The 12,190-nt window shown below is 32.7% G+C and overlaps 1 protein-coding gene across 4 annotated transcripts in view; it reads left to right on the top strand.

The window, feature by feature from the left end:
• SEMA3A (semaphorin 3A) overlaps positions 1–12,190 on the top strand; it is a 507,688-nt gene that overhangs the window by 462,921 nt on the left and 32,577 nt on the right. For all 4 annotated transcript variants that reach the window (XM_081244273.1, XM_081244271.1, XM_081244270.1 and 1 more), the window contains 2 exons: positions 1,554–1,773; positions 5,291–5,382. In XM_081244273.1, the coding sequence (XP_081100399.1) occupies positions 1,554–1,773; positions 5,291–5,382 (312 nt within the window). The remainder of the gene's footprint in view (positions 1–1,553; positions 1,774–5,290; positions 5,383–12,190) is intronic.

The raw sequence follows: 12,190 nt of genomic DNA, 5'->3' as shown, positions 1-12,190 counted from the left end.
AAGCTAGGAATTAGGGAGGGGCTGCCAAGAGGAGGCAACACCTTGCTCCTGTGAATAAAATTCACTTAGATCAATCCATTAATCCCAAAAGGGGGCAGCTGAGAATATGTAGTTCCATCAACACTACTGGAGAAAAACATATTAAGAGGCCTTCAAGCAGTGTGTCAATAGAAGGGCATTTTCTTTATTTTTAAAGAAAAACCTACAGCTTAAGTAATACTAAATACAAAAATAAAAGTAAGGCAAGAAAGACAAATTGTAAGATAAAAATCTAAAATAAATCTCTTTATTTTCAATCATTTCTAAATTTTTGCAAGTAGTTTTTAAATGGTGGTAGAAAAGCAAAAAAATTAATGTTATAAAATATGTTTTATCATTTCTTCTAGGAGTTTATACAGCTATTTGATATGTCTATAACATTAAATAATTTTTAATTTACTTAAATAAAAGTAATTCCCTAAATCCCTTAACTGTTGTATTAGTGTATTATTGTGTGTGTATCTGTATACTACATACATATATATTCATAAAGAGATACTCTTCCCGTTTCAAAATAGCTTTATTTCATTTCTCATGAATTATTAATGATCTGTGTTAAGGTAATGGCAGAGACAATTGATTTCTCCTTCTAAGCCTCTTGTTAGATCAAGAACCACTCAACTGCATTTCAGCTCTCAAACTCTTACATTAAATGGCAGAAATTAGTTAAGTGTAAGACAAAAAGCAAGAGACTGGAGATACTGTACTCTGAATGCTTCCACCACATAATTAAATGCAGTGAAAAGAGACAGTAAAATCTGAATTTTCTTGTTTTTGTTTTATTGCCTTACGTGGAGCATTTAAATCCAGAGGTGATATTATGACAGTGTACAGCACAGCATCCTGTCTGGCTCTCCCTATGGCCATCATCTGTTCTGCTTGGTCCATTCTGATTGGTCAGTTTCTGTGCCATGCAAATTGTTAAACACCTTGAATAACACATCTCCTTATCCCTAGAATTACTGTAATTTTTAAAGAAATAATACTTTTGGTCCTTTTTGTGGTACTTTTTCAGGGTTATGTTAAAAATAAAGCAATAAAGAATAGTTTATATTGTCTTTTAGTTTGAAGAGAGCATTTATATTTTAGCATAATACCATAGGGAAAAATGAAATGCATTCAAGAAAAATTTTGATTTTCTCTAATCTAATGATTAATAGCATTTAGTTATAACATATTCCACTCATTATTTCAAATATTTCATTTAAACATAAAGTATATGGTGTTGTCACTAATAGAGTCATCAGACTTCTCCTGTACACTGAATTCATTAGATGCATTTTCAGTTTTTGGTAAGAAATGATGACATCCCATCGAGACTTAAAATATGTTTAGAAAATGTATATTATATATTACATCTACTAATTGAAGTAAAATTATTTTGTTTTTTAGTCTAACAGTTACTTAAAAATTACATATTTAGATTCCTAGTTCATTGAGGCCATATGTTATATAAATTAAAATCCTATTCACTATATTTTAATAAAAAGATAATATTTTCTTTATCTTAATAGTGTCCCAGTAAAACATTTGGTGGATTTGAGTCTACAAAAGACCTTCCTGATGATGTTATAACATTTGCCAGAAGTCATCCAGCCATGTACAATCCAGTGTTTCCTATTAATAACCGGCCGATAATGATCAAAACAGATGTAAATTACCAGTTTACACAAATTGTAGTAGATCGAGTGGATGCAGAAGATGGCCAGTATGATGTCATGTTTATTGGAACAGGTAAATGTTTTAACTTCAGCTCTAAATGTTCTTCCAGAATATTGCATCTAACTAATTAAGTATACTAAGAACTGAAGGAAGACTTTATAGTCACTCTCAAGGTATAGTTAACCTCTAACAAATGACTAAAAAACCTGAACATTCTCCCATTCCATTGTGTTAGTTTTTTAGGCAAGTTGACATATATTTATTAATATAAATTAAATTTCCTTTTCAATCAAAAGTTGATAAATGTAATCAGGTAAAGCTATTGATTAGGTGAACAATCAATGTCTGTAATTGAATCATAACTCTTTTCTGAACAGTGGCTTTTCAGGACAAAAATGTATTGCTCAAATCCCAAGACATTCAATAAAAGTTCTAGAATATATTGATGCAAAATTATCTGAACTTTAAAATTATCATAGAGTGCAAATCTTCCAGAAAATAAATTTTGGCAACAAAATTTAAGTGTTTTTACCATACAATGAGAAACAAAACAAAGCAAAACAAAACTTCATCAGAAAACCAACAAAGTGGACCTAAGGAATCGTCAGATACATTTTAGACATTTCTATAGACATTTAATGATGTATTTTTACCAATTCCATGAATCGTCAGATACATTTTAAACATTTCTATAGACATTTAATGACGTATTTTTACCAATTCCATGATTAGAAACAAACATTTTATAGGTATATTTTCAGGATGAATTCCATTGCTATTATGACGTATTATTTTATTTTTCCCCTACTCTCTTTAATAATACTATTTTAAAAGCACCAGTTACAAATCTGAAACTTGCTACTTAGGGTCAGATTCCAAGGTAATAAATTCCTAGTCTCCATTAACGTTGTTAACTGAAATAAATCAATGGGAAACAGAGTGAGTGCTCCACTGGAACCTGTATAATAACATTTATTTTCCCTTGGTGAGAACAGAGAAAGAAATTGCATTAAGTACAGGGGAATGGCAACTGCGCAGTAAGTGCTTTAAAGACTTAAAGTTTTATAACAAAATTGTGAAATACTTACATTATCAAGTGTAAGTGTCTGGTTCTGAGCAATACATTACAGTCTGCTTTTATGAGTGAGAAAGTTTCTCTATCAAATAACAGAATCCCAGGGAGACCTGGAGTTCAATAAAAGTCAATGAATTGCAAGTATCAACTTCTGGTTATAAATATCTTGAGAAATTATAAGATGATAGGACTTCTCTTCAATAAATATTAGTTTATCACTAATGTCAAATTATGATTAGATCTCCAGAGTAATTAAACTTGTTCAGTAATGTCACAATTACCTTTTTCTTCACCTCTGGCCTAAACATGTTGAGAAGTCCCCCACTCATTGTCAATGCAACAAAAGCTTGCTTCCGGCTATTTGACCAAAGAAACCTAATCATGAATTTTCAGTTCTCCTTGGCCGCAAGCCGTCTTTAAAGGAACCAATTTCATGAGCACGTTGAATGTCTGATGATGTGGATGGCTATCGGTCAGCACAGAACAGGGTCATCTGTCAACAAAGTAAATTGATTACAGTAATTTTATCTTTTAAGTAAGTTACACATTGATCCTAGTTGAGTAATCTGATTCAATTTGTGTGAAATTGTTTGAAATACTACTCAGTAAAACTTGATCTGGAACACAGATAAAGTTATTTTGGGGTATTGAAGACTGATCAGAGGCACTGAGTATATTAACCTAATTTACCTTTAATCTTTGGTGTTATGAGTAGTCTAAGGTCCTGTAAACAGAAGGATCTGCTTAAAAGAGGGATTTTTTTTTTGACTTTACAAGGGATACACTAGCAACCTTTCTTTATAGCACATCATATTGATCCCCTGAAAATGGTTATCTGTGGTGTGAATACATTGAATTATTTTTCTGGTGTAACTTTACTGGTAAGATTTTCTTCTTGAATAATTAGACTGTTTAATTTGATTAAAATGAGCCAGTTGAAGCTAAAAATAATTGATCAACTGATCAGAAATGGTATGTTGAAGAGTCAAATTTTTGAATTTAATAAATCCCTGTTCTTTATTCTATCAAGAATAGGAACCCATCTGTAAATACTGGAAAATAGTAGCTTCTTAACCCAACTTAGAGTGAAAGTGCCAGCTCTTATCATTAAAACAATTTCTTTTAACAATGAATGAACAGTGCTTTAAATCTCTATAAAATGCATTCATTTTAACAGTTTTCCTTGGTTCTGAATTTAAAAATTTTTTAGTACTCTGAAGTTGATTGAACAGCATGATAATTAAACCACTTTGCTAACCAAAATTGATTAGCCAGTTGTTGAAAAACCACTGTAATAAGTAATCCAAGGTGTTTACTTTGAGAAATCAGATTATTGTGATTTATCAGGTAATGGTCATTGAGCTGTTGTTAGGGGCCTCTAACTACCAAAGTCTTCCTCGTGGGAAGAAGATGAGCAGCCAGGCTCTGAGGCTCTACTACTTTTGTTGCTTGACAACATTCCTTCCATTTTGCTTATATATGAAGTATTCATAGTAGTTCCTGGTTGCATAACAAAAATGGGAAAAACCTGTAATGTCAAGATGGTAATTTTTTTCTTTTTTTAGTTTATTTTGTTATAGAATGAAAGATTCTTTAATTCTACAGTGCTTTACAATTTTCAAAAGTTTCACACAGATGATTTCATATAACCCCATAATAACCCTTTTTTTCCCCTATCCCTATATTGCCCCTCCCCCTTCTGCCTCCCCACTGGTAACCACTCATTTTGTTCTCTGTATCTGTGAGTCAGCTTCTTTTTTGTTATAGTCACTAATTTGTTGACTTTTTAGATTCCATATATAACAGATATCGTACAGTGTTTGTATTTCTGTCTGACTTATTTTACTTAGTATAATGCCCTCCAAGTCCACCCAAGTTGCTATAAATGGCAACATTTCTTTCTCTTTTATGGCTGAGTAGTAGTCCATTGTATATACATATACCACATCTTCTTTATCCATTCATCTGTTGATAGCAGTTGTAAATAGTGCTGCTAGGAACATTGGAGTACATGTATCTTTTTGAATTAGTGTTTTGGGGGTTTTGTTTGTTTGTTTGTTTGTTTGTTTTTGGCTATATACCCTGGAGTGAAATTCCTGGGTCAAATGCTAGTTCTATTTTTAGTTTTTTGAGAAACCTCAACACTGTCAAACTGGTATTATTTTTAGTTTAGTTTAGTTTTGTTTTTGAGACACCTGATAGTTGAGATTAAAAATACAAATAATCCAACCTAGTGATTATTATATATATATATTTTTTATTTACCCAGGTTTAGGATAAAATCATCTCCAAAGCTTCAGATATTTCTAAAAATTCAACTGTTTTTATTCCATAGCTATGTTTATCTAGTTTCATGAAATGCATTTTTATATATTACTAATGCTGTAACAATAAAATAAATTCTAAAATGCTGACGTCAAAATGTTCTTTCTGGTCAAATACTGATTTCATTCATTAACACTAAACTCTGTTCAGATCTATTTAAGTTGTGGTCTTCTCCACTTTCTTTCAAAGATGTTGGAACCGTTCTTAAAGTAGTTTCAATTCCTAAGGAGACTTGGCATGATTTAGAAGAAGTTCTGCTGGAAGAAATGACAGTTTTTCGGGTGAGTGCTGCTTAATTTCAAGTGTCAACAAGTTCCCTTGTATGTCTTTCCCCCAGGACAACTGCACAGTGAACTTGGTATGGACAAGCAGTCTAGCATACCCTTCTAATTAGCTTGTCAATTAGAAAGCCAGACACTAGTCAAAATAAACCTTGAAACTTTCAATGCTAGTTAAATCAAAAAATGTAAAGAAATATATCCTTGGCTCATACTTTGTTTTCTCAGTGATAAATTATATGATTTACATTTTATATTATTTATATAAGTTACCTCAATGAACAAACCCTGTGTGCCTCCTACCCTCCAAATCCCCTCTTTCACACTTAATGGTATAACTGGGATGATAGGTAACTTCCATGAAAGTATTAAAGGAAATACATTCAGAATGATAACGGAATGAAGACATTTCAATAATTTTTTAGCTTATTTGTAAATTGTTTTATCATATTTTCCTAAAGAAATCATTTGTTAGCAAAAAAAAGTTTCTGAGGTTTTTATATCACTTGTGGAAAATCTGTTATGAATTCCTAGTCTACACAATTAAGAAGAGTACAGATAGTTAGTTGTCTTTTTGTCCTGAATCACTGATGGCCCAAGTAGGTTTATATAGGATTTGGGGTAGAGGCAGCAGTATATGGATTGAAGTGAGGGAGGAAAACTGAAGTAATGTAGCATATACCACAGTGTTCTGTTGTTCCTTTTAGAAAGCCAGCTAGGAGAAAGAGTTTGAATTGAAGCACACCTTGATATAAATGATTTATGAAATACAACAGAGAAATAGATGCCTATCAAAGGTGTTATTTCAGCTTTTGATAAAAAAGGAGGCAAAAATCTGAGACATTTATAACTGCAAAATAAACTGGAATTAGAAGAATTTCATGGACAGAAAATGAGAAGATATTGGATCTAGTCTCACAATTTAAAATTATCTCATTTAGTCTCCAGAAATCTCAGACACTTTATCTATAACATGAAGTGGATGGATTAAAGTTTTCAGTTGATTAAATATTTTGATTGTAAGGAAAGTCTTCCCAAGACTTCTTTTAGCCCCATACTTCTAGACCAGTTTAACACAATAGAGCTCTTGCTCACTATTCAGTAATACTTTGAAGAGAAAATAAAGTAAAATATGGCAAGCTTTTAATATATATATTGATTCAAGTAAAATTATGATTAGCTTTGAAACAGATAACTGGTACATCATGACACAGACATCTTGTAATAACTAAACAATGTTCTAATGGGAAGGGCTTAGGTTCTTCAGTCATAGCTACATGGCAGTTCTGTTTGGAACCCATATAGTCCCTCTGGGCTTCCCTAGTAGGAAAAATAATACCTACCTCACAAGAAAGCTAGAAGAATTAGAGACACTATATGTAGAACATCCAGGACAGTGCCAGCTCCTGTGCTCAGAATCTTATTGTCAATATAATTTTACTTGTTTTAGTTTGTCTATACTGAATATAAGCCACATTCTCAGTAGCCTTCTCTACTAATCCTTGTTTAAGTCTTAAAATAACACAATCATCATAATTCTAGTATGATTTTTAAAATCAGGCACTTGGACCTTACTTGTCTGGTATAGAATGATGACTAATCCCTATCTTTCACCAAGTCCCATTTCATTATTTACACATTGATACTTTATCCTACAAATTCAAAAATACAATTATGCAAATAGACTGTCAGTAATACAGAGCCCATCTAGATTTAGCAAACAAATTATGGGCACTGAGGGGCAGATACATATATTGCTGTCTTGTGTCCACTGTTGTGTCTCCAGAGCCTAAAGTGAGTTTTCAACCTACATTTATTAAATGAATAAAGGAATCAGTATTTATGCAAAAATGAAAAATGAGAAATTAAAGAGTTTAAGGTCTTCTTAGGGAGACCCCGCTTAAAGTGAGGTGCCAGAGTATGAGGAAGATAAACCGATGACAGCAAAAAGTTATCCTGCTGATTATATCCCATATTATTCTAGTAGAAAAAAAAGTTTACCAATTCTGTATTTTTGGAAATCTATATTACCACCACTGTAGCAAATGACGTTACAGGAGTACTAAAATATTGTTAACTTAAGAATTTCTTAACTATTTCCAGAATCTTTTACTTTTGAATTTGTCATGGTTCCTTTGCATATTCCCCTTCAGTTATAGTATATGATTATAACAAGTTCCATTTACTAATCCAACTGTAAACAAACATGTCTACCATGGTCCTGGCACAATGCTAAGTTCTGGTGATTCAGAGATGAACACTATAAACATGGTCCCTGACCTTGTGGAGCTTAGAGACTCTTCCATGTTATCCTTCATAGTTTCAAGTACTTAATTTATTATCTTTTAGTACAATTAAGTTTTATCTTGTAGAATTGTATATCATTATGTCATGCCATTTTAAAAAATAAGGTTCTTTTTTATCATTTAATTATTTTCCAGGATTTTATGAATCAGAATATGTATAATTTTGCAGTAATACTGTGTTCTACCTAATTTTCATTCCCTACATCTCTGGGATTTTAAGTTTACGTTTCACATCTTATCTATGTTTCTTAATAGTAAATCAAATTTTAGTTTAAAAATATTACCTTAAGCTGATCTATTAAACGACTTTTAACAAAATCTTGAGAGGTTGGAAGCCAACTGTCTTGCCAACACAAATATTTAATGTCTGTTAGATTTTCTTAGTGTTTTGCAGTTTCCAGAGAAATATACAGCCGAATTATACCTATGATAACTATTGAATGACTTTTTTGTGGTTTTTTAATATATCATGAGAGAGGTTCTTTATTCAGTTTTTAACAATTAGGTATAAATACGTAATATTGTGCTTTCATGGAAATGATTGTTTATGAGTTTATAATTTTGTTAAATGATTGTTTGCAACGTGAGACACATCTTCCAGAGATAAATGTTCCATTTTCCTTCCATATTCTGTGCTATGCATTGTTGTCATTGTTATTTCTTTGGCACCCAAGTAGACAAAACGTATTTGGGCAGAATTTAGAGAAATATTTTCTTTCAACATTCTGTTTTATCAGGCAAAGTTCATACATATATTGTGGTCTAGCAATTGGAATATTTCACTGTCAAACTTTGTTTAATTTTGCAGAAGGAGGACAAAAAACACATTAAAGCAATTTCTATATACACTGAAACAAGCAGAGAAATGTTACAGTTTCTGTATTTTTATTTGAGCCTTGCAAGTCATTCCATTTAACATAAAATTTAAAAGGGTTAACTTGAGCACTGTGGTACTTTGACAAGGTAAATAGACAAGGAACAGATTTAGGGTCCTGGTGGTATCTGATACTCTTGGATTTTAAAAAGAAAGACATTTAATGTCAACCAACCAGTTAATTTTACCATAATATCATCTCCAGGAGACCATGTTCATTATGTGTCTTTGCTAGACTGAATAACCAAACCTCATATAAAATCCGGAATTAAAGCCAGTACTATGTGCATTGCCATCTTGAGGTTGGTTTTAGGAAAACACCCTGGCTAATCACAGAACATTCCAGTGGTTCCAGTTACATCTAAGATACTTTTTTTTCTGGGTGAAATCAAATCCCGATCAGAGTATAGAAAGAAAAATACTCCTCAGTAATAAAATTTCCATTTTAGAGTAAAATTTTTGTAGGTAAGAAGATGTGAGATAAAATTGGCCTTGGTATAGGACTCTAGAAATGACTTTAAATAGCCATTATATATTCAAAATGGTATCAAAGTACTAAGACACAAACCTGAATCCAAATATTACTTGTAACCATAAATTTGTGTTTGAATCTCATTTACTATGTGATTCCAAACAAGTTGGTTAAAGTCAGTTGAGCCTCCACTTCTTCATTTCATAATTTTTTTGTTTTTTTTTAATGAAGATTACTGGTAAATTGTAGCTATTGTTAACTAGTTATACAAATGAAAATCACATTTTAAATAAATGCTTGAAAATTCTACACCTATACCTTGTTAAAAAAATATTCAAAAGGTATGAAAACCAGACGTATGCTGATTTTTACTTTACTCACTTTGAGATTTCTTTTTCCAGTCCAAAGAGGGTTTTATTTTTGAGACAGTGGGGTGTTAAGTCGCAATGCATTTAGTGCAGTGGGTTTTATTTATAGTCCTATTGACTGCAAAGGATTGCAAGGCAGTTACATTGATAACGCATGCATTTTAAACCCAATTTATGCAATATTCCATGAACAGCTGAGCAAATAAATGAAAGAGTTTAATTTTCATTCAAATGTAAATCATAATTGATGCTTTCCAAAATCTAGTCTATTAACTCATTCTAAAGGAGCATCAGCATGCGTAGCATCCAGGGAGCTCTGTCAGATTCTCCTGGGATCAGCAGGTTGAAAAGCTCTGCAAGTGTGCAAGTTTAATAAGGACTAGATTAAAATATCTGAAAAAAATATATAGCAAATTAGAGTCATAGAAAATCTTGAAAAGATGCTAAGTTTTTAATTTCATTTTTACTTGAACTCCAGTTAAATTTGCACTTGAAACCAGTTTCATGAAAATGCTTATGAAGCTACATCTGTTTTAAATGAAAGTTATATTCATCATCAACTAGGGCTCAGAAAAAAATATAGCATATTTAAATGGATGTCATCTTAATATATTGTCTATTAAAATTCAACCGCAGGCAGCATATAGCACATCCTATTCCAAACTGTTACTAATTTCCTGGTCTGAAAAATAAGTAAGTTTCTTTTAATTAAGAGATTCTAGGATCTTAATTGAAGAACTTTAAAATTATAATATGGCACAGTGGAGTTTCTTGTGTATTAGGGTTTGTTTTGTTTTACAATTTATGTATGAAGTGATCATTTCCATCTACCTTACAGACATTTAATTTTTTGTATTGTCAGTGAATGTGAAATGTCTGAAAATTCACCAGCTTCACTTTTATATAGTTTCACTGAAGTTTTTAAAAGAACTGAGACATAGTTAACTTTCATTTTAATTATACTAGCTGTTGATTCTCTAAGAAGTACTTTCCTTGTACCTTGGCTATAAAACTTATTTCATGAAAGTCCCTATGAAGTTAGCTGCTTACATAACCACATAACCATTTATCCTGTGAAACTCTTGGAATGGAAGAAGCTGCTATGGAATATTTTCCTAACTCTTTTAAATTCTGCGGGTTCACTTTTTCCAATATTATGTAAATCTAAATGCAATAGTCAATTTTATCTTTTGAAACTAAAAGTCTATGATGAATTGGCCCCTTGGTTTTTGTGATTTGATGCTACTAAATTCCAGAGATCTTATTTCTGTATAGAGAAAATTGGTAGATATTTCTTTCATCATAGTTGTCTTTATGATTAACAGTTCCTATAGAAAATTATTTTTAATATCATTAAACTCTGAAAATGGGAAATTATGGGAAATCTCTAACTTATCCCATCAAATTAATTTACATTCTAAATCATTTGTCTCATTTGTGTCTCAGGCAGGTTGTCTTAAATTTGTTAACAAAATTCTGTGCTCAGCTTAGATGTCAGGGTTCAAAGTGGAAATTTGCAATTCTGCAGTACTCAGGGGGTAATTAAAGCCACAAGAGTGGATAAGCCCACCAGGAACATAATGTGGCATCCAAAGAAGAGTGGAAAGGAGTCAGCAAGGCAAGGCAAATATATGAGGAATGGCTGGAGATAGAAAAGACTGAAAAAGGCTAAGAATAGTCAATAAAGAGTTTCAAGACATAATGAAATCTAAAGGAGGAAGCAGTCAAGAAGAAATGAGTGGTCAATAGTGCCATATCAAACAAGAAGTCCAGCAATAATAATAGACTGAAAGCTTCCATTCAGCATCAGTGATTTCTCTTTCTGAGAATCGTAGGCCACCTCTCTAGAGTAAGGGCTAGACTCAGTGGGCTGAGGGATGAAAGGCACTGAATGGGACATGAAGAAGTAAAGATGGTGAGTATAGAATATTCAGATTATTTTCAAAGAAATTACAGCTAACTTTAAAGGATTAAGGAAAAACTTCTTTTAAAGGATGGCCTCCTTCATCTCATATACAAATTCAGTTGAAGGAGCAGAGTATAATGGGTAGAGTAAAAGAGATAGGAGAGAAAGGGGAAAATGGTAGGGAATTCATTTCTTCATTCTTTCACTCATTCATTATTTAACATATTTATTGACAACTTGCAAATTACACTTAACCTTTGAACAACTTGGGGGTTAGGTGCACCAACCCTCCAGGCAGGGGAAAATCTGAGTATAACTTGACAGTTGGCCCTCCATATCTGTGGTTTTGCATCCACAGATTCATCCAGCGCTGATGGTGTAGTACTGTAGTATTTACAATTGAAAAAAATCCACGTCTAAGTGGATCCACAAAGTTCAAACCCTTTTGTTCAAGGGTGAACTGTAGGAGCAACAATCCCAGGTATGTGGCAGGGCACGAAACAGCCCAAAATCCCATGCCTAAATTACTGTGTCGGGCGGTAGGGGGGTAGGGAGGGCTGGGGCCAGGGGAAGTTAAACAATTAAGAAAACATGAGAGATTGGTTCAAGATGACGGAGTTAGAAGGGCGTGCACTCACTCCCTCTTGCAAGAACTCTGGTTCAAGATGACGGAGTAGAAGGGCGTGCTCTTACTCCCTCTTGCAAGAACACCAGAATCACAACTAACTGCTGAACAATCATCGACAGGAAGACACTGGAACTCACCAAAACAGATACCCCACATCCAAAGACAAAGGAGAAGCCACAGTGAGACGGTAGGAGGGGTGCAATCACAATAAAATCAAATCCCATAACTGCTGGGTGGGTGACTCACAAACTGGAGAA

The sequence above is a fragment of the Mesoplodon bidens genome (genome assembly GCF_964165515.1).
Source record: "Mesoplodon bidens genome assembly, chromosome: 9".
In the NCBI taxonomy this organism is placed as follows: domain Eukaryota; kingdom Metazoa; phylum Chordata; class Mammalia; order Artiodactyla; family Ziphiidae; genus Mesoplodon; species Mesoplodon bidens.
Note: the sequence above shows the minus strand (reverse complement) of the source record. Positions and strands in the feature narration are given on the sequence as shown.